At 38.7% G+C, this 23,602-nt stretch overlaps 1 protein-coding gene across 2 annotated transcripts; it reads left to right on the plus strand.

Annotated features, from left to right (window-relative positions):
- The first annotated feature begins 217 nt into the window (after positions 1–217).
- On the plus strand, positions 218–23,198 carry mdfi (MyoD family inhibitor). 2 transcript variants are annotated; one of them, XM_043251249.1, is made up of 5 exons: positions 218–729; positions 1,343–1,483; positions 10,841–10,981; positions 21,260–21,526; positions 21,646–23,198. In XM_043251249.1, the coding sequence occupies exons 2-5, from the start codon at positions 1,381–1,383 to the stop codon at positions 21,897–21,899; spliced, it is 765 nt and encodes a 254-aa protein (XP_043107184.1). In that variant the 5' UTR covers positions 218–729; positions 1,343–1,380; the 3' UTR covers positions 21,900–23,198. The 2 variants fall into 2 exon arrangements, with proteins under 2 accessions (XP_043107184.1, XP_043107185.1); XM_043251250.1 differs by having other exon boundaries at positions 10,844–10,981.
- The last annotated feature ends 404 nt before the right edge of the window (positions 23,199–23,602 follow it).

Raw genomic sequence — 23,602 nt, forward strand, 5'->3', positions numbered from 1 at the left:
TGTTACATATTTATACATTTATAATAATATAAGAATGATATAAGACTGTACATTTACACACTTTCCCCGTATATTATATTATTGTGTTTTCTCTTGACGTGTTTTTGTTTTTACTGTGGTCGTGGAGAGCGTAATCAGTGTAATTGTAGAGTACAGGCATCTCTTGCCTGCAGGGAGTCAGAGTAATCAGCTCTCAATGTCATTTCCTGTCGAACAGTCTCGAGCTGAGTGCGCGACTGCTTCTGCTGCTTGAGTTCTGAGCGACAGTGCGCGAGCTCCAAACACTGGCGAGCCACCTCAACGGTTTTCATCACAACTGGAAATTAGGAGGATCCGAGAGAAAACAAAACAAACAAAAAAAACTTTTCATACCCGTTTACATCTTTTTATTTCTTGGCTTGCTTTTGTGTCGCGGGAAAAACAGTCTCTTTTTTCTACTTCACGATGTTTTCTGTCAAGTTTTTTTGGCTCTGAGAGACACTGAAGACGAAGATAACTCTTTTCATGTATTCAGCGCTGGAGTCAACTTTTGAGGTAAACTAACAAATGAGGAAAAACGAGTGTCAGCGTTCGTGCGAATAATAAAGCAACTCGAACACTTGAAGAGAGAGATACATGAAGAGGAAGAAAAGACTTTTCCCCGCTGAACGGGACACTTGAAAGTTTGTTTTGCGCGAGCGCTAGAAGATGCATCACTGAAACAACACCGGTACCGAGTGACCGTTGCAGGTAAGACGTTTCAAACGGCGTTGTTTTACTTTTCGGGTTTGTCTATAAAGTGAACCGTGCACACGTTCAACAGGTTTGAGTGAGTTTAAGCAGGAGCGTGCAGAGACTCGCCGGAGTCAAACCACAGCACGAAAACCAACAGAGTCACGGTGTTCTGTGTGCTGCACGTGATTCGTGCAAAACGATATTATTCATAGCTTTTAGTAGCTGTGAAACGACGTTATCGTGTCTTTAAGTGTATGCTTTTAGAAGCATTTAGCACATGCCATTTTAATGAACGAAACTTTTGAAATTGCGTGTTGGCCACAGGAATGCCATGGTCTGAGCATCAAAATGATTTCTTTATTTAGTTAATGACTTGAACGTTCGCACAAGTCTATTGTATCGAAGCACACCATATATTAATAGTTTCTGGCCATGTTCTGCTTCATTGTGCCATTTTAGTTTCTTCTTCTTCTGCCAAACATTATTTCCCAAGCCGCTGGTTGTTTTTAAAGTGCTTTGGCCCACTGACATGAGCCAAACAATAGGAGGGGAAAGCGATAGTGGGAACAAGGACAGCTGTGTATTCACTAGCTTTAGCCTGGTTTTCATCGGTGTGTTTCTTTTGCAGGGTAATTTCTAGTCACTTGGCACCTGACTCCAGAACAGATGTCCAAGGAGGACCGCAGCCACAGTGTCAGCCCACCCGAACCTCCAGATGGAGCCCAACTGGACACCCGGCCCATGGAAACTCTCACCGCGCCATGTGCAGGTACAACAAACACAGCCAGAAGATCTCTGGATGTAACTTTTTTTTTTTACGTATGTATCGGTGGATCAGAAATAGCCATGATAGGCACACTTCACAAATAAAGGCTATACTGAAAGGTAGGCAACGTAATTATAATGGCTGCTAAGATGCCTTTTTAAACTAAATTACAAGGCAGCATCCCATGTATCCTACGTGGAGAATACAATCCCAGAATGCATTGCTTTGAGGTCGTTAAAAAAATGACTCGGCGAAAGAAAGGTGGTTTATAAATATTATTGATTCAGTACAATAGTCAAAAACTCTATTTAAACCGATATAGTAAATGCAATATAACTGTATAAATAATGAAAGGCATTCAAAATTATGAGGCAGATGTCTGCTTCTCATCTGATCCTTTACTGTGGTCAGGGTCATACAGTGTAATGGTAACACTGTAATTAGAAGCAAATACGCTAAGATGATTATGATTTTCTGAAACACAGTTTTAGACCTTTTTAGACGTACAGTAATAGCTGTTTCAAAACCTTGTGAGCAACCTCTATAGGAAGCTGCTTTCCAAACATTTTCAAACTTCACCCAAAAATTTTTATTCTGTCATCATTTACTCACCCAAAATTGTTCCTCATTAATTCATTGTACATTCATTGTATGAATAAACAAAGATTTTTTCCGAAGAATATTGTGAAATATTGAATTATTAAAATAATAATAATATTGATAATAGTATTATTATCATAATTATTACAAACAATAATATATAAACACATTCTATAAAAATGTAATTTATATACATAATTTTTAATAAAATTCATTCCCCTGACTGCAAAGCCATTACTCCAGTCTTTTGTGCCACACAAAAATTCAAAAATAATTCTAATAGATGTATTATAATCTTTTTTGTATAATTTCTTATTATTATTCATATTGAATGCTGCTTAACATGTTCTGTGAGAAACTTTTTCAGGATTCTTTGATTAATAAAAGCAGGTCAAAAGAACTTAATTTGTTTAAAATAGTATATTTACAGTAGCACTTTACTATAGGGACCAATTTTCACCATCAACTAGTTGCTTATTAGCATGTCTTTTATTAACATATGGCTGTTTATCAGAACTGTACTTATAAAGCACATAATTTGCATGACCGTATTACATCCCTAATCCTTCCTGATGGCAAAACCTAACAACTACCTCACTAACTATTAATCATAAGCAGCGAATTAGAAGTGTACTGCGGCAAAAGTCATAGCTAGTGGTTTGTTAATAGCAAGAATTGGACTTTAAAATTAAGTGTGACTGACTTCATCCTCACTTTCGGTTTTTAATTTTTCAAATTTTTAATGAATTTTTAAAGTAATTTCTTCTTTTGGTTTAGCAGTGTATGCTATGAGTATACATGTCGTGTGTATATCATAAATATAATTCTTATACTTATAATCTTAATAATCTTTTCACTTGAAATTCCCTTCCATTTCGGGTTCTACTGTATGTAGGCAGCATGGCTGCCCACTAGATTTAGACCAGAGCTAATAGGAGTAGACACTATTGTTTTTGTGCTCAGCTAGTGGAAGTCTGCAAACAGGGTTCACAGTGCTAGTGAGGCGTTTAGTGGTTTGAAGAATATGTGCTTTGCTTAGCTTTGGGATCATGCTTTACCCGTGAATAGGGGTTCAGTGAGCTTCGGTTTGTCAGTAGGGCACTCAGGGTCTCTGAATTCCTGAAGAGGAGTGAGGCACTTGGAAATCCACCATACTGTCCTAGTAGCAAGGGGTCAAAGTTCCAGATTAGTCACGGTGATCTATACAAAGGGCGCTGCAGAATATGTGTGTACAACCGAGCTTGTCTGTCTTTGGTCTGGGAGCCTGTGAACATGTGTATTCATACACGCACGTGTGCAAACAACAAGTGGCTTTGAGCTCACCACCTCTGCAAACTGCCACAGTCCTCTCCACAGGAATCAGATCCGCAGGCGGAGTCCTCATAATTACTGTGGAAGAGGACAAGTCCTGGCCCAATCCTCCATTTGCATAACAGTGCTTCAAAAACCAGTGAGCGTGTTGATTCCTGTGCGATTGCCAGAGCCAAACGCACCATGGTAAGCCAGCCACAATCAAAATTAGGCCACCAGGCATATATGCGATCTACCCAATAAACGTTAATTAGATTTAGCTCTGAATTGTTTCTAAATATTTGAGGTTTGTGCCTCAACATGAAGCGTGTTGATTTGGGCTTGGAGGAATTCTCATTTCGGGGCATTTAAACATTAGCTTAAGGTGTTTGTTTTTGTCTAAATTTTTAAATGATCGCTTTTGCTTTTTTAAAAATTTTTATTAAACAGGATCTGGATTCAGTCTAAAGAACTTTATGAAAACACAAGCTTGCATGAGGCCGCCTGATTACGGATATGGCGCCTGTCCGAGGCTGAACACTGCCTTCATTGACTTGCCTTTAGTGCCATAGTTCAGTGTACAGGCCTGACTCACTGTGGGAGATGAAACATCCACACTAACTCCCTGCTCTCCGCAGTGCATGACTAAAGCTGTTTTCGCTAGAGACACTGAAGGATTTGCTATTTTTAAAATGTTGCCCTTTTTTTCATTAGGTTCAGCAAGAATTAAGGCTAAAGGCCTTTTTGTGTAATTTAAACCTTGACAAACTGCCAAGCATCTCTGATTCTGCTTGAATTGAGTTACGATTTGACGGCGATGACAGAGTTCTGTTTGTTTTTAAACTTTATGAATGTGTCCACAGACCCTGTAACAGTTTTTACATTATGTGCCAATATAGGAGAACTTCACATATATGGTACTGTAGATATGGGAGACTGCAAGAGGAAAACAAATTCTTTTGATATCTGTGCATCTTGTTTTCATAGGATAATTTTGCATTATTTTTTTACAAAGCTGTGGTTAACGGTGCAGAAAGCAGTTACTGTATGTGATGGGGGTGGAATGTTTGGTTTTTTTTATAAAGAAATGGTGCGATTTAGTTGTAGACAACAATTTTCATCAATGAATGGTGCAGTTCACTTGGGCATAGAACTACTATTCAAATCAGTTATTTCTAAATTGTTAATACACATTCTGTACAGATTGATGAACAGTTTTTTTTTTTACCATTTTTTTAAGTTCTCTTTCGTTATCTTTTGGCATGATCACATATACTTGTCACTTGTGAGTGAGCCGCAGTTTATGTGTGTGTAAATCCAGAAAAATACTTTTATTAAAATAACATTTTGAGAATGAAAAAAAAAATTCTTCTCCAAAAATATTTTTGTGCTTCTTGTTTGTTACAATTGGAAGTTCATTACCTCATCTGGGGGAATTTTTGGTCTATCTTTATAAATAATATAAGTTTTGAATTTCCATTTTTTAGGTGATAATTCTAGCTCAGTCCAGTAAAACACTAGTTTAAATTATATTGGCAAGTGACAGTAGTCACTAGTGGACCACTGAAGTATATTCTGACATACTTGAGCACTCTTCTTCAAATGGCTTGATATTCACGCTACATAATTATTTGCAAATGCTCAGCTGGCCTTTTAAGATGTATGTTTTGGCTCCTCCTGACATGTCTGGGGCAGATATCACTCGCCGGTCTCCTTTGTATAGGAAAGATTGAGGAGATTTCATCATGTTGGATCATTGTGAGGTCTGTCTTTGATGCCTAGCCTGATGGTTTTAGGTTGCTGTCGAGATTCTCGTGTGTGGGGGGTTGGGGGATTCCTGCAGTTTTCACTTCAGCCATTAATCTTACTATTAAAATGGCAAATAAGCAAGCGTTTTTCGAGAACATTTGGAGTTTTGGACAGAGAGGGTTCACATCAGATAGCAAGTGAGAAAGAGAGCGCGAGCACAGATCAATGCTGACCTATGAGGCAGATGTTGGCCACTCACCACTGTGTGTTTGAAACTTCCTGTTGCTGCTTAGGAGCCAGCAGAGGTGCGTGACTGTGCAAAAGTGAATGTTTTTACGTTAAAGAGAACCAGGAGACGTGGCATGTCACGCATGGAGATGCCAAGCTTTGAAACGGAGATACAGACCCCCCAGTTTCTTCGCACTGTTCTATCTCACAAAAACTTTTAAGCACAAGATATAGCACTGTTAAATCCTCCCTAAAGCCTGTTAAATACCAGACATTTTCTTTTTTTAATGAGCTTACAGTGTTTTTCCCCCTACTCTATTGTACTGGCTAAATAATCTGTGAATTTGGATAAATTCCAAAACAGTTCTTTGAAGCTTTCCCCCCCTAAGCGTGTGTTTTTACTCTTGGCCAGTTTACAAGCCCAGATTAGACTCTATTGTTTCAGAGCCAAGCTTAGTGAAGATGTTACCATAGTTATCAGCATGTCTCTTCAGAGGATCAACCACAGACGTTTGCTTAATTATTTTCTTTTTGCTCCCCTAATTACATCCCTGAGGGGTCATCGCTAAAAAAAAATTGTGTCAAAGTCATGATGGGCTCACAAATGTGTAACAGGGGAGGATGAATGTGGGCTTTAAATGAGGCGCTCTGCTTTAATCCATCTGAGATGCTCCACTAAGTGGCACCACCTGTTTCCTGTTGCACTAAATGCTATTGCAGTGCATTGAGTAAGATACAGATAAATGTGAATAAATATGCAACAGTGGGTTTATGTTTCTGGGAGCTGCGACTGGGATTAATTGACTCAAGGGCCTGGCAAAAATCAACCACATGGCTAAAATATAGTTTGCATGGTATACAGATCCAGATTGTTAAACAGCAAAATACAATAATGGAGAGAGAGAGAGAAAAGGAGAGAAACATATGAAACAGTTGGCACTGTTGAAAAAGTTTTACATATGATATTGTCACACGATTGTTGTAAGTATCACAAAAAGAGCCAAAGAACAATAATAGTAGTTATATTATTATTATTAATAATAGATTTTTTTTAAGTGTGGTAAAATTAAAATGAATACTGCAGTATTTTTGCAACAGTGCAATCAACAATCACCTCCAAGAAAAAAAATTATAGTTTAGTTTAGAGCCCTGAGTCTACACATTGCTGACCACTTGCACACAGATTTTAACTCCAGCTCACAAATGTTGATACTTACAAATATGAAAGCACAGCTTCCACTTTATCTATAGCAGCTCCTTTACATTTCACATTTTGCCTAATGATTTTAGAGAGACGTTTTAGATCGGAATCATTATGCAGACATGATACAATGCATTTGGAATCTGCCCTCGATGACCTGTTTTCGCCCCTTCTGTATTTGGATTTTAATATAAAAGTAGGTGTTTATCATCTTCTTTTCTCAAAGTGATCTTTCAAGTGCACCAATTGTGAATTTGAGGAACGTAGCCTGCAGCATAGTTTGATTCTGCAGTCTTCCAATTCCCAATGTATCCCTCTGTTCTCTGTGCCCCATGGCCAGCACATTGTTCCAGATGCCTGCAGAGCTACAGCGGACCTTGTCTGCCAAACCTGAAGCCGATGATAATATTAGCCTACAGCTGCATAAAATCGACCTAATTTTTGTGCCTTTTATTTCATCTGTACTTTTTCTTTTACCTCTCCCCCTTGTTTTTCCCTTCCTCGCGCTCCGCTAGCACGATATCACCCTCAGTGGATTTTAGAGAGTGATGGTTTTAATTAGTCAGGGTAATGACAAGTAATTAACTCCCAACACAAGTGGCCAGTGCACTGCTCCTTTAGGCCCGCCTCTGAGATCGCCTGATATTTAACAGTTTTTTTGTCATGTTACTCAATACAATTTTCTCCAGGCACACGCTGAATAGTGAAGAAGCAAGTTTTACACTTCAACTCTGCAAATTATCTCTAGATTAAAAGGGATAATATTTTCGATGCTGCACACGAGAAATTGTGTAATCTCTTGTATTCGATTAAAAGCTGAATTTACAGTCACTGCTGTTAGGGGAGGTCTCATCGAGTCAAAGGAGAACTTCTGGATATCAGAGTTGGAGAAAGTTCTAATTCGAGCATGTCTCTAGTCTAGTCTTCAGTTCAGCTATTCCACTGAGACGCATGGGGGTGTGAAATATCTCTAAGTCTCTTGTCAGTCTCTCTCTATTTCTCTTTTGTCTGTTTCTTCTGAAAGAGCATTAGTAAGGGTTGGTGAGGACAGAGCAACTCTGCCACAAAATAAAGAAAGGCTGGGGCTTGAGGGTTGAGAGTATTTCAAAGTGTCGCTGTAAAGCCACATGGCTGCTCAGTCTCTAATACCAGGCCTCATACCTGACTGCTCGAAGATTATAGAAAGTCTCAGTGTGCTCTCCCAGACCTCAGGAGTAAATAAGGCAAAACCACAGAAAGGAGAGAAAGAGATCGAGAAAAAGAGAGAAACAGAGGCACATGGAGAGATTCAGGCAGAGAGACTGACTCTGAATCAGACGTGCATGAGTGTCTTGGCCTGGTAACCGACGGGTGTGTATTCATCATTCTGTGCACTCGTAAGGTGAAGTATGTCATTTATTGGATTATATACTTATGTCCTAGTTTTAATATGCAGAGGAGATTATTTATAGGTCGATGTCCCTAAAAAGTGTAAATTCAGTGGTTGTTTGAGCATTCAAACTCATTGGCTCAACCAGTTTGGGTTGTGAATATCTATTTGAAATCTATTTGAAGTGATTATAGTGCTGCAGAAATTACACACTTCACCCTTAAAAGTACAGTTCATGCTAAAACAGGAGAAAAAGTGATTTGAAATGACTTTTCCTACCATCTTCCCCACTGATTTCTTTCATTCTGTAGAAAAAAAGAAGTTAAGTTAAAGCAATACTTAAATCACACAATCAAAAACATATGTCATTATCATAAACTACCTCTTTAAGAAAGAACGTGTGCCAGTGTACTACAGAATATCACTGTAAATTTTTACTGAGATTGTACCAATAGGATGCTTATGTACATTTTTCCAAGTAGTCTTTACCACAAGACACCTCATTCCTGTTGTCGTGGGAAAAGTACTATAAAATTGAGGTGGGCACCCCTCCACAACACACACACAACACCGAACATTACATGTAGCGCAATGCCTTTCATGTCATAAAGTCTTTATGACCATTACCCACATACTATATTTTTATTCCTATGTTCTTGTGTTGTTTACTGGGAAATGTATGAGCCCTGTTTACAAGTCAAGCAAAGTTTCCACACATTTTCTGCCTTTAGGGTCCACACACGTTGCATGTAGACGTAATGGCCTATATACACACTATAGTCCATCACATTTTGCTAATTTATTTATTTTTTTATGTTTTTGGCCAGCTCTAAAACAACTAGCGTGTCTAAAGCACTAGATCATTAACCTAGACTTCTGATTTCGAAAAGGCTTTTGCAAACGTGGCGTAATTGCTGAGATCATTAAGTGCAGGTTCTTGAAATTCCTCGCCACATAATACGGAAGGCTGAGCTGAAACTATGATGCCTGCACAGTAAATCTCCCCTGCCTGCTGTACGGCTTGATTATGATGAGGAATTAAAGCTCTGCCTTTGATAACTGCTGGGTTCTAGTTGCTAATGCTCAGTGATCCACAACAATGGGAGAACAGAAGGAGCTGACGCACGCTTCAGTGCCACAGTGGTATAAAAGCAGACTTCTGTTCAGCAGCGTTACTGAGGCAGGCTTCAGTGGTCTGTGTTTTAAAGCTAAAATGGTTCATAAACGTGATCCCTGTCTGTCCACAGCCCCAGCGCAGCTCTCACACTCACCCACATCAGCTTATAAACTCTCTGAACCCTGCAGGTTTCACTCTCTCACTTTTCTCTTTCTTTGTCTCTCTGTTGTTTTCCTTAATAATTGACACAGCTTTCTTTGATTCTGATTGGTCAGTCACTGAATTCCATTGTCTAATGTTTTGTATAATTACTGCTAAACTATAAACTTAGACTTTTGTTAGTACCCTGTATGTTATATATTAAATATGCTAACATGTTTTTTTTTTTTTATTTGTAAAATAAACTTTTTAAGCTCACACTCTCTGCCGTGGTTAGAGGTTGGTTTTTGCGACTTTTGCTGCAGTTATTGTGACTTTTTCTGCCCTGTCAGCAGCTGCTTCCAGATGTGGATTTACCAATTCCAGCTCCTTCGTTATACAGGCATACAGGATATACGGCCCAGGGGTCTGCACAGAGCCACAAGATGCTTTGAGACCTCAGCAGGCAAAGTGTCAAGGGATATTTGTGCTGCTAGCACGAAGTGTTGCAAACAAGCTGTACTTTCATTTGTCAGTGAGGTTGAGGAGGAGAGAATGTTGACGTTTCTGTGAGCTATGAGCTCAGGCCCTGACAATTTGTCTGTTGTTGGAGTTTTGGTTGAGGAAATGGGGGATGGAAGCCCCTCGTGAGTCGTCTTGGTTTGCCTGCTCGGAGGTGAAAGAGTTTAGTAGAGAAAATAAACAAAAGTGTACAGTTACAGTTCTGTCAGCAGCTACATCTCTCTGATACTGATAGGTCAAGATCCCTGTCACTCAAACTCAGCTCTCTCCCTTTTATTTCACTTTCTATATATATGGTAAAATAATTGGTCAGGATGCTTTTTATAATCAAGTTCGTATGGGATTAATCTGACCCTGGTTTGACATGTTTTTACACTCAAAAGCAGTGCAAGATGCTATGCAAAAAGATGTCAATTTTAATGCTGTATCTGCTTTGTCGGATGGCAATTTGTTGTCAATCTTGGTCCTGCTAAAGTAGTATCTTTAAAAAGTAATCCTCTTGTTGACAAAAAGTATGAGATTGGAAAAAATGAATAAAAATCCCTTAAAACAATTGCACAAAGGTAGAAACTGGAGTCTGCCAAAATTCAGCAAAGCAAACGAGGCAGAGAGTCACTAAAGGAAATAAACAGAGAGCAGTGGACTGATGTTTCACAGGAGATGCTGTGTGTTTATCAGACAGCGAGTAAAGCCCAGCTGGCTTCCATTTGGGTAGGTATGGGCCAGAGGCCAGGATGGAGCAGAGCTCAGTTGCACTCAGCTCAGCTAAACACAGCGCTTCTCCTCACTAAGACCCAGTCCTGACCCTCTTTGATGTCATGCTGCTCTAGCCTCCTCAGACAGCCCTGTATAATTACCAGGCCACATAATAAGACCACTTGGCTCCAGCTCTAACTTATAAAACACGCACACACAAACACATGCTACTGACCGCATGAATGCGCTTTCTCAGATACGTGAGCAGTGCGTGCATGCAAAGTGATGATATAGCAAAATAGCTGGTGTAAATATAAACACGTTTCTAAACTGAGCATCCACAGTGTACTGTTGTTGCATCAAGACACTTTAGAATGAATATGAAAGCAAAGCTCTGTGTAATTTTTCTTTTCTTTCTCTCTCCTCTGTGTTTGTGTTTTTTGGCCTCAGAAGGGAATAAAACCGGTGAGGAGACAGCACAGAATTCAAACACCCCACCCATGGAAAAGACAGGAGACGCGGAGAATGGCAACAACAACAACAGCTTGTCCCAACCGGACCTCACTAGCACTCCTGGCAAAAGCATAACATGTAAGCACGAAACAATTGGACCTACGGTACAGAGCAGATCCGTTTGTTTGTACTTGGTCTGTCTGTTCCATTTTTATAGAAGCAGGTAAAATGATGAGGAAATTGGGACTGATGACACTGGCCAGAGGGACAGGGATGTTAAGGTCACTGTTACAAAAGTGTCTGGTTCTTGATTGGGATTTAATCTTAAATTCTATATATTTCATTCTGTGTCAAGAGAGAGGAAAAATTTGGTGTTTATAAGCGCAAAAAACGTATGTGAAAATGTTCTTATATGTATACCAACTAAAGAGCTGGCATACAAATTTTGGGGTTCCAACATTGTTTATTAAAGTATAGAAAGAAAGAAAAGCCCACCTTTTGAGATATAAACATAATAAGGAAGTCTGATTTGTGAGAAAAAAGGTTACCTTTTTGTTCCATGGCAGAAGAAAACCCTCTGATATGTAAACTCAAACTAATTTGGAGGAAAAAAGAACAATTGTGGAGAAGAAAAATTTAAATTCAAAGTCTATACAAGCATTCTGACTATTTTTCTCAGAATTGCAAGTTTTGTGATTTTTCTCTTTTTTTTATAACTACAGAATTTAACTTAAAAAAAAATAACCATAATTTATGAAGTAGGCTGCATTTAGGAAAATCTTTTGTGTTTGTTTTATGTTTTATAGGTTTGTCATAAATTTGGGTTTGTCAGAGAAATATTTTTGAACTGCTGTATTTAAAGGACATTAGAGAGGATAGGAAATGATGTGGGGAATGGGATCAGGGTTTAAAGTTGCCCATTTATGAGAGTCTCGTCTCAATAGAGCTATGCAAACTACAGTGCCAGAGGTCTGTCTGATCGTGAGCAAAGAATTTTCTAGAGATGCAGTAGTGACGTATACCAGTGCTAGGGAGTCTGTGCTGTGTCTGTGACTGTGTAGGTATAGACTGGGTGTGTATTAGTCAGTAGGCAGTGACTAAGTCCTCTGACTAAGGGGTAGGTTGTTGATATGTCCTGTTACTGAGTCACACCAGCACCAGTCCCCTCGGGGACAGCTTACCCACCCATAACCTGAAATAACTACTTCCACATAATGAACACATTGACTAGTCATACACTCAGCTGTATTTTTTTTTTTTAATCTACGGCTCTGTGTATTAAACACATTTAGAAAACTGTAGAGCGAAAATATTGCTGAACCCAGACATAGATTCACTTTGGCAGAACAATGCCAGAGACTCTCATGTCAGCTGAAGTTGGTTAAAAGGCGCATGAAATGGCCCACACTTGCCTTATTTAACAACTGAGATTTGATATTTTTGGATATAACTGCTATTGTTGTGATGTTGCCTTGGTTACAGTGCCAGGTGAGTTATAGCACTGTGCTTTTGGCAGTCAACACCAGCTTTCTCACTACTCTCCAAAGCATATATTGATGATAAGTGTTTCACAGTCTTTCAGCTTGCTTTTCACATGGATCATGGACTTTGGGGTTGGTATGATGTCAGTTTATTTGAAGTATAAAAGGACTAAGTGGTATATATGAGCAATATCCTACGATTAGCAGTACACTATGGCTGTATATTGGCATGGCTGTGATTCGGCTGTAGGAATGTCTACATTTTCAAATAGATGTTATCTTTATTAACACACAATGTGACACCTATTATTTGGGTGTCCTCTATCACACACATTGTGGCAAATACCACTAGTGGAGTGACACAAATGGAGTTGTTTTATCAGTAGAATGTCACTAGAATGTATATCAGCCAATCAGATTCAAGGACCAGAAAGAACTGTTGTATAAATCAGTATGTACCATGATGAAATGGTAGGAATGTGGGACCATAGAGATTTTACTGTAGCGTGGTATATATGTATGTTAGAATGTGAGAGTGACCAAACATGAATGGTGCTAATGTACAAAGTAGGGCATGTTTGCAGGGCATGTTGAATTTCATTATTATTTATGTGTCATGCGATTGTACAGTGTCACATGATCCTAGCGAAATAATGTTTTGGATTTCATAAATATGTTTACTGTCACTTTCGATCAATTTAATGCATCTTGAACTTTAACAGTACTGTATAAAACAGTTAATAGCAAAGGTATGATCTGTATATTTTTGTTATTTGCACAACTGGCTAAATGCAGGCTTCTTTAAAAGAAGTCATCAAAGCTGTCTTAACCCCATCGCAGTGGGTAGTTTTACAGTTATTGCTAAGGAAAAAAAGCTGTCTGTAACTTCTTGTAAGTATTATTCCATGATGAATAAATAGATCCATGCAGGACCCCTGTGAGACAGCCGTGAGCGTGTTTGCACACTGTCACAGGTTCTGTGAAACTTACTGAGAATAAGTATGCTAAGGACAAGCTCTCACTGTGTGTGTGTGGTAGGTGAGGTCGTGCTCTGGTTGTCCAGTCTAAGCCCGTGCGCTGACACATTCCAGACACCTACTGCTGCTTATTTACAGGAATAATTGTGCTAGGGCAGCTACAGCTGAGCTCTGCAGCCATTTCCTCTCTCACCTGGAGACCATTACAGTACATCTGAGCGTATGACCAGCTCAACTTTATCTTGCAGGAAACCAATGCACCGACTAAAAACAAAATTGGTTGCGGTCGTTGCAAGTACTGTGACTGGAATTCTTGTGGAGACTCTGAGAGTGGAAAGGCTTGTAACAGGATCTCATTGTCTCTTCACAGTCTAGCAACAGTTAATTTAGAAAAATTATGTTCACAAAAGTTAAATGATCTTGAAGGCATGTGTTTAACAGGCATGTGGAAGGTGATCACGCTAACCTGGTGGACGATGACTGCTCATATGGCAATGATACTGAAAGCGCAGCTCGTGTTTACCCACTTCCACAAATCTGTCACACTTTAGTGGGTCATAATGTGTAGATTTGGTGTGACGGTATGACATTACCTGTCTAGAAGTTCCCAGTAATGAGCTGGCCAGGGTGCAGTGGAGACTCTCTACAGGCTGATTTGTGTAAACGCTTGGCCACAGCAGCAGTGTGTTTAAGACCCCGCAAAGACCCAGCGTTCCGCGTCAGTAAGAAGAAAACATAAAAAGGAGATTATGCATCCTGCATTTCTTGGCTCGTCCATTGCACATTTTTTTTTTAAAATGCCCATAAAAATGGCAGCATTACGATTGCATAACAGAAAGGACAAAATGTACAACTCCTCAAACTCAATTTTTTTTCTCTGCAAACATGTCTCCCTTGACGCGTGTGGTTTTATTTGCAGATGGACCCGTGAGATGTGCTCATTTGGGACTCGTAAAATGCTGAACACTATTGCATCATCTGGAGTGTGCAATACTTTATGGATCCATATGTGATTTGAGGCAGGCAGTCACATATTTATCTTTCGTTTTATGTGGTTTTTGCATATATATATATATATATATATATATATATATATATATATATATATATATATATATATATATATATATATATAATGTTTGTATGTATGTATCTTGATAGTGATGTAGAAAGTTTTATTTTGGGCAGAAACTTTTGTTGAAGTTTCAGCCAGGTCCAAATTCTCCAGTTTAGGACAGTGATGTCATGGATGTTGTATGCGGGTCTAGACTGAATGCTGACAGTGTGCAGAAAAGGCTGTTAAATTCTCTTTTTTTATTTTGGATCTGTGTGTAGTGTGAGTGAGAAGTGAAAAAGAGAGTGAGAACATGAGTTCAGGTTCAGGTCCTCTAGCAGAGTCTGTTTATTTAATTAAATTAGTTATTTAATTTAATTAGTGAAGATTGCTTTTACAAACCCATTTGCTGGTTGCCTTTTATTTTAAATGCTCACTCTCATTACTACTCTATGTTTTAGGGCATAAAAAGGTTAGTATTTGTAGATTTTCTTTCTGAGCTTAATATCAATCTTTACATTAATACTCTTAATTCAAGGTCTGGTTAATATACATAAAAAAAATAAATATGAGACGTCATAGTGTCTCAAGCATTCTCTCAATGATCTCGGGCCACTGGGTCATCCATCCTTATTTATATCATGTGGTGAATTTAAAGGCATGACTTTTCTCTGAAATCCAATTAGACTAATCTACCTATGACATCTGGCTTTAAACTCACCTTGTGTGATGCAATAACATAATAACTGTAATCAGTACTGGCAGTCTAGACTGTTGTGTTTGTTTGTGCATCAGTACACTTACTCTTATACTTTTATCAGCAGTAGCACTTCAGGATATTTATTTTATCAACATCAGTTCCATGACCGTACCGCTCTTCTGATTATCAGAACAACAGCTAGGAAAATGATGACTTGGGACATCCATATACCATATAAACAGGGAAAACGACTTCTGAGATGGCTCGATAAAAATTGAATTTGGTCAGAGAATAGTCTCATTGCATATCCCACCTCTCTCGGTCCCATTCTAGCCCTTTCAGTGAATTATTCAGCTTCAGCAGGGCTTAAAGCTCAGTTCCAGTGTCTCACTCATCACATCATCTATTATCAAATGTTCAGAGGGGCTGGCATCAGGGGAAATAAACGACTTAAAGGAAGAGAGGAAAATGCTGGCTTAAATTACAGCTTTAAAATTCCCTGATTAGAGTCTTCATCGCTGGAGATTGTCATTGAAATGAGCTCAGGCAGAACGGGATTAAAGACTATTCGGTCTCTCTTGTGAACCTACTGTATGCTGTATTTTTTGTTTGAGGCCACCCTGTAAAATCTGGCTCTGCCTCTCAAAGAGCCATATCATTTATCCCTTGCCACATTTAGATGTTTTTTTTATTTTCAGTTTTACCCACAACAGACGTCTTTGTTTAAAATGTAGGGGATTTCCTTCTCACTGTTGTGAAGATATGATGCTTTCATTTGCACATTGGTATTCTTTATTTATTTAAATTTTGCTCTTGAAGCTGTCGTGTGTTTGTGTTTTCATTTTGTATTAATGAAAATGTGCTGACTCACTGGCTTCTGTGGCCCTGCGGGTTTTAAACAGAAGGTAGTGTTACTCACGGCTGTTTGGGGCAGTGGGGGACTTTAAATGAGGTGTTACGGGAAGCCTGGGGCCCTGGGCAGGGAATTTAAGATGAGATAATGCAGCTGACGTCTGGGGGTCTCAGGGGCCCAGAGAGGCGCATGTTCAGATGATGTAGTGGGCCCTGAGTGGTTCTGCACACCTAGAATAACTTGACATCTCAAGGCTGAATCTTGCATTTTAGACAGAATGTGTGATGCTGAGAGCTGCTGATCCATGTGCTTCATGGATGATTTAGAAGAAAAATAAAATAATATATATATATATATATATATATATATATATATATATATATATATATATTTACAAGCAACCTGAAGATGATTCACTCCTGACATCAGATGATTTCAGACTGCAGTGTAATGCACCATTGAACTATTATATTAGCAACAGAAGACTATTTAAAGACAAGAGGTCTTCAATAAAGCCTCGTCTAAAGAGAATTGTTTCCTCCTGTAGTTTACTTCCTGTCATTTGTCATAATTTTCACATCCACGCATCCATTTTTTTAACGCTCTCATTCTGTCCACCTCTCCCTTTTTTCCTGGTGTTTTGTGGCTTTTGGCTGCATGGTACATAATAAAAGCTGATTCAATTGATCGTAGGCAGACAGCCAGTCTCTTTCAATATCGTATATATATGTATATGAATTTTGTTCTGGATTTGAAAACAGAAGACGTGTCAGAGTTTGCCCTCTGATTTTCAGCAGAGAAACTTCTGGCTTCTGTAGAAATTTCTGTCTTTCTGGCAGATGCCCAGGAGACCAACTGACGCTGCCTGTTTACTGCCCTAAACACAAATGCGCACAAACAAAGTAACATCCCCGAGTCAAATACCTCATCCAAAAACTGCAGCACAGGATAACACAAATATGCCCCAGTGCTATTGTGGATTCAATTTCTGACCACCAACTTTCCAAAAAAAAAGTGCCCAGTGGTCTTTAAATATGTTTACACCCTTTAACCGCGTGTGCACTTTTATTTAGGTCAAAAAAGTTTGAAATGCTGTGGGTGTAACACAAGCAGTGTACAATACAGTGCTGTTCTGAGAGCCACTAATGCATCTATTTAACCTTGAAATATGCACTTTGAAAGCAAGTTTGAGTGAGTCAAAGTGAAAACAATGTGTTTTTTGTGTGTTTCTTAAGAGTATATGTCAAGTTTTAATATTTCTTGAAAAGGTTTCATTTTTCTTTGGCTGGATTTTAAAAAACCATTGTGTTCTTGTCTAACAAGTTTTATTTTTCATGTTCTCGCTGAGCCACTCTGTGTAAAGCCACCTAGTCTTACCCTTACAAAAGAGTGGAGCTTTCATTTAATATAGTAGCCTTTATAGAGTGCCTGGCATTCCCGCTTAAATTTATTTATGCATTGTTGTAGGAGCACTTTTAGTGTCTATTTTCTTTGCAAACAATCCTACAGCGATATCCAGATATGTATTGAAGATTACTAAACAGAACTAAAAAGCAGCTGTACCCTTAGTTCTTCTTTTTTTTATCTTGTATCTTTATTTTATTTATATTTTCAAATGTGCACCTTCAGGCACTGCTTCTTAAGAAGAGAGATGCACATCTGAGATTCTGTGTTTAAAGACATCAGTGGTTACTAATGAACACATTATCTATTAATCAACAAAATGTTTTGAATTAATGTTACTTAAAGAATCTCTGATGCTCACCTAAGGCTGCAAGTATAGTAAAAAAAAAAAACAAATAAACAAACAAAACATACTCTAAAATTTGATCAGTTGACTGCATCCTTGCTAAAAGACAAGCAGTAATTTCTACAAAAACATTTGAATGATGTGGATTTTTTAGATGTTGAACCGCAGATTTGTTCTGAACCTCTCCAGGAGCTGCTGGTGATGTAGATGAAATATTTCAGGTCTACTGTCTTTGTCTCTGTGTGTGAAAGAATCACAAAGAATCACACTTCACAGCTTCAAATGTCAGATGTAAATCCATGGTGAACTGTAACTGCTTCTGAAGGGCTGATCCTCCAACAAGAGCTCTCAGACACATTAAAGCCTGGCAAACACCGGGGGTGGAAGTTCATTATAAACACCCCGCCATTCCTACACCAAACATATGGACTCAAGGGCGATGTTTACCTGCTTGAAAGAAGGAACTGCTTTCACTTCTAAAGAAAAGCTTGCCTTTTAGTCTTTTCATAGACTCTGGCATTTAATGCACTTCATGCGAAGTTATCTTTTTTCTTCTTTGTCTTTATTAGAAACCGAACATATGGAGTAATGTTTGAAATGGAAAAATATCCAATCAGAGTGAATTCGCTTGTGGTCTGACCTCGGCCAGGCTCCAACACCAGCACACTGTGGGCATGTGTCCGCTCAGCCATTATCTAATGTAGCTGATCGCCAGTTCTGTCCTCTAGACCTTCGAGCGTCAGACTCTGTGAATAGAACGAGGTGTGTTTGTATATGTTTTTCCTGGACTCTCTCAAGTCCACATGCCTCTGCATGGGCACCAGACGTCTTCCTATGAACTCCGGCTCTCTTAATATTCCTTCAGTCGTTTCTCATATGACCTGAAACCTGCGTTAAGGTCAAGAAAATGTTTAGCGCAGCAATAAGATGGGATTAAATACTATCATCATTCACAAAAAAATATAACAAAACATTTCACGTAAAAAGGTCCATTTAGACTTTCTCTGATTTGGGGGGTTTATTTCCTTTGGCTCTGAAGGTCTGCATTTCGCATAGTTTTTCTTTCTTCCAGAATAATTAGTCTTTTGCGGTGCTCAAGAGTAAAATATACGAAGTGCTGTAGACCGCTTGCCAAAGACAACTCCACGAGCAGTTTGTGGAGGAACACTAGAACATTTGTAGGCTGTAAACTCACAAGGAGACGGTGTCTGAACTTCAGATCGCCAAACGTTTGGCCTCATCCTCACACCCAGGGCAAGAAAGACTGACGTTTTTATCATAACGTTAGTTGTAACTTAACTGATATGCCTCTACTTTTGTTTTCATTGCCCTGCTCTGGCTGCTCTGCGTCGTATCGTTCTGCGCACTCTTTTGTTTTCGATGGCAGACTGCGTGGATTGTGGTCTGCTTTTCCAGCAGTTGTCCACCATACGGTGCCCAGATTCAAGAGCTTAATTGAGTATTTGTTTAATCAGTGCCTGTGCCCGAAACAAAGCATTTATTTTTAATTAGAGACGAAAAATGTTTCTGACTTTTACGAGACGTTCAAATTAGAGAGAGTGGCTGAAGTCAGAAATACCATTTGCACATAATGTATTTTCCAGAAAATATGTTGCACCTGATTGTGAAATCATGCAAGTCACATTGTATTATTTAAAATGCCAAGAATTATAAAATCATAAATTAAAGAAATATTTACAAACACTGTAAACCATTTAGTTCCCCTTTCTCTACAGCAAATCCTTTGAATTTATTGGCCTTTAGAACAAAACAAGAATTGTAATAAGTATAAAACAAACATAAATTGCAGTGGCATTCAGTACGAACAGCATTTATCATAAATGCCAAGTTTGAATTATTGGCACGTGGGAAATATGTTATACAAATAAACATCCGTTTATCTCTCATTAATTTAAATTCTATAGGTCACTTTGGAATATGTTACGGCATGTTTCAGAGGAAGAAAAGAAAATCTTGACATCCTATGTTCAAGACTCTTTACTGTAGAGCCTAATTACTGCATTTATTTTAAAGCCATCCTCTACTATAAAGTCAGTACTATATTAGGACCCCTAGACATCTGCGGTTTTATTTATTTTTCATTTTCAAGGCACACAGTAATGTGCTTGATTTGTGTATGTTGTCTTGTCATTTGCTCTCTGTGGGAAACCAAGCATAGCGGTGATCTCGTATTGTTTGTTTGTTCCTTTGTGTACTCTTCCTGCAACTCTGAAGCAATAATATGCAAATCCATTCTGGTCTCTTGATCTGGGTTTATTAATTCCTGTTTCTTTGTTTGTTTGCTTATCTGTTGGTTTTGGACTGTTTCTCTTTGGTCCTTTGAAGCTGGTTGGGGGGAAAGCTATCATACTGAAACGATACACAACCAAAAATGAAAGGAAACATTATGAGTAAACAAACAGTAGAAGAGACAGATGAACACGATAGAGTAACTAATACAGTGAATCTGAAATCATAAGCCGTGTCATTGTGTCTAGTCCTAGTCAACAGTCCCGACCAGCAAGCACCAAGCGGATATTGTAAACACATGCTCTTTTCCCGGCAGGACCCCTGTCTCTACTGAGTGCTGACGGCTCTTCCCAGAAACAAACTCTACTTTGGCATTTATCTCGGTCAGTTTTGCTCTTGTTTCCTCCTGTGGTTGACCTGTTGGAAACACTGGGACTGGGAGATAAATTGAATTTGCTGTTTTTTTGGTGATTTATAAAATTAAGCAACATGTGCTTTTTATATACTCATTAACTTTCCTAAAGCCTCGTTAGACTAGGTTTGCGATCTGACAAATGTTTTAATAGTATCTGATTTAAAGTAGCAAAACGTTAGATATATATTGTGTGTGTGTGTGTGTGTGTGTGTGTGGAATATATTTATTATATATATTATAATAATAAATGTAGTAAAATATAATCATTTAAATGTTTTAGAAATACTGTAAAGTGCAAGTTAAAATATTAAGTCTTAAAAAGTCAATTCTGTAAATATTGTAAATATTTATTTTAAATGAATTAATAATAATTTTAATTAATATTAATAATAATAATAATAAAAATGCATTATGGTTTCCACAAAAAATATTAGGTATAACTGCTGTTTTTTAACAAGGATAATTACTGTTGTTACTTTACTTGTTACTTATTTTTTCAATATACATGCAGTCATGGTGAGCATAAGAGCCTTTCAAAAGCGAAACAAAGCATTTAAATGTCAAAATGCTCAAATTATATACAGCGTATTGGTGAATTTCTATAAGATTTACAATGAAGACCTAATTACAAAAAATTGTTACACATTGCATCTCCCTTTCTGTACAGTGGGATCTTTAAGTAAAATTCTTGGGAATTACACAAGAATATGCCCGAGGCCCTTTTTTGGAAGTTGATTGGTCCACGTGAGGAAACGACTAATTCCGTTAGAAGAAACAAGATGCTAACTAACTTTACTAGCCACAAATACGCAGCAGCCGTTTTTCTTTTACACAACCTCAGGCTGCAAAAGCAGAATAATTACACAGCAGCAAAAAAAAAAGCTGATATAAAACCCAGCTATAACTTTGCTCACCTATTTGTTTGTTTTCACTCAGATCAACCTCAGGCACGGTCTACGCCCATACACCCCATGCTACCTAACTCGGCCGAATCAGCGGCGCTGCTCAGGAGAGACAGCAAGCCGCACAGCAACGGGGTCAGAAACGGAACCTTTTCGCGAGCCGCCTCGTCATCCTCCTCGTCTTCATCAACAGCCCATAAAAACCCCAAGAAACTGCAGTCGAACCCGTCCATCAACAGTCAGAGGAGCAAAGGAAGCTCCAAATCCAACAGCTCCCAGATCCCCACAGAGGCCCAGGATGGTGAGTCAGACCTCGCCGTACGTTAGCCACGCTTGCTTGTACACTCTTTGATGGATGCAGCTAAACATCCCTAGCCAGTGACGTTTGAGTTGTGACTGAGTATCTAATGCTGTGTGTAGATTGCTGTGTCCACTGCATCCTGGCCTGCCTGTTCTGCGAGTTTCTCACACTGTGCAACATCGTGCTGGACTGCGCCACATGCGGCTCCTGCGCTTCAGACGACTCGTGCTTCTGCTGCTGCTGCGCTTCGGAGGAATGCGGCGACTGCGACCTGCCCTGTGACATGGACTGCGGCATCATCGACGCGTGCTGCGAGTCTGCAGACTGTCTGGAGATCTGCATGGAGTGCTGCGGGCTGTGCTTCTCCTCCTGAGACTCTCGCAGGGGCCGCTGCCTCTTTCGCCGATTTAGGACCTGAGAAGAAACGAGCAAAGTGTGACGTCTGATGATCTGGAGTTGTGAGTTAGCTTTCTTTTGAACTGTCTTGCTAGGAGAAGGGTTGACGATCCTACGCTTGTGCAGTAGTCTTTATACATATGGCTGGTTTCTGCTTAAAATGTTTTGTAGAATTTGCATTGGCGTGATGCTGAATACAAATACATCCAAAAGACTTAAGAGGCCACCGAGAAAAGCCAAGAAATGCTTGAAAAAGTCAGAGTTTGTTAGTTATTTCAAATCGTGCCAAACATCTGATGAATGCACAGCTGTCCAGTGGTTGCACTGCAACTCAGATCTGTTGTCTCTTAAAAAGGAATACATATACAAAGATCCCACAGACAATCAAAACTACCCCTATTTTGTCATTTTAATCCCAAATATCACCTCTCCGCACGCACACTTACTGTAGTACACTGGTGTAGTCCTTTCAGGATTACAAAAGCCATAAACTGTGAGTGTGAAACTCATAGATGTATGCGAGTGGGAGAAAGACGTGTGTATTTAATATATGGTGCCGTATTACAGTTGTATCATAGATTGTATATAAAAACGTGAAAAGAATCCTGTCACTCTCTACATTCGGTCCTGTGATGTTCTTATTCTCACTCTTTCATTGATCAGTCAATCAGTCTTCTTGCGTACTGGAGTTTTATACTGTAAGCGGTTGTGAATTGCTCCTCATTTTTTTCAATGTGAAATATCTGTTTGGTAATTCCAATACCTTCCATTTAAATCAGTTGTGTGTGAATCTAAGTGTTAAATTTATGTATCTACCTATTGTATTTTTGTTTTAGTGTTTGCAGTATTTTTTCATCCTTTCTAAAAAAAAAAAAGGATTCCTTACTGTCTACATCTAGAGCAGCACATGATTTCAACACCCCATAATCCAAACCATAAAACTTACATAATCATCTCGCAGAATGATCGTGAAAAACAGTCTATTGATTTGAATTGTTTACATTTTAAGGACACATCTCTATTCTTGCTCGGAGGTAGACAGGATGTGTTTATAACTGGACAAGACTGTACAGCAATGGAATAAAAAACAGGATAAAAGAAATGTATTACTGTTATATTTGGTGTGTTTTTATAGTAACGGATCCCATTGTCTGGTATCAGAGTTCAAACCCCAAAATGTATCCAAGGCAAAGGTTTGCATTATTTAAATTTAGTTAAATCTTATTTTATTATTAATTAAAATGTTGAAATAAAGATGTACAACATTAAGCTGTCACCATATTTTTGAGTTTTAATTACAACACGTGTATCAGAAATACATAAAATGTGTCTGTAACAAAAAAGCTTTGGAATCCAAAAGTTTGCGAACCACTGATCTAAGGTCCTTTCATGCTGGAAAATACATTTGTTCTCTAAACAGCATTTTTTTTTTGCTCATAGCTGAATCGCGTCATCCACACTGGCATCTTGTTAGCATTTGTTACGCATTATCCTCATATTTTCGTCTTATTTAGCAATTAGCTATGTGAAGTTGTGTGTTAAAGACTGCTGCTTGGACCACATTTCTGTTGCCCAAGAAAGTTCAGAGAGGCTTGGGCAACAGAAAACAGTGCGGTTTAATAGGCTCTTAAAGGACTGCCAAAGATGTTGAAGAGGAATGTCTGTTCCAGGCAACAGTGC

Source organism: Puntigrus tetrazona, chromosome 11 (genome assembly GCF_018831695.1).
Source record: "Puntigrus tetrazona isolate hp1 chromosome 11, ASM1883169v1, whole genome shotgun sequence".
NCBI lineage: Eukaryota > Metazoa > Chordata > Actinopteri > Cypriniformes > Cyprinidae > Puntigrus > Puntigrus tetrazona.

Bases quoted from the DNA above. Each gene is read 5' to 3' on its own strand.
- mdfi (XM_043251249.1), top strand. From the start codon at position 1,381: ATGTCCAAGGAGGACCGCAGCCACAGTGTCAGCCCACCCGAACCTCCA. The intron at 1,484-10,840 runs GTACAACAAACA...TTTTGGCCTCAG, and splicing joins TCTCACCGCGCCATGTGCAG to AAGGGAATAAAACCGGTGAG. The intron at 10,982-21,259 runs GTAAGCACGAAA...GTTTTCACTCAG, and splicing joins TCCTGGCAAAAGCATAACAT to ATCAACCTCAGGCACGGTCT.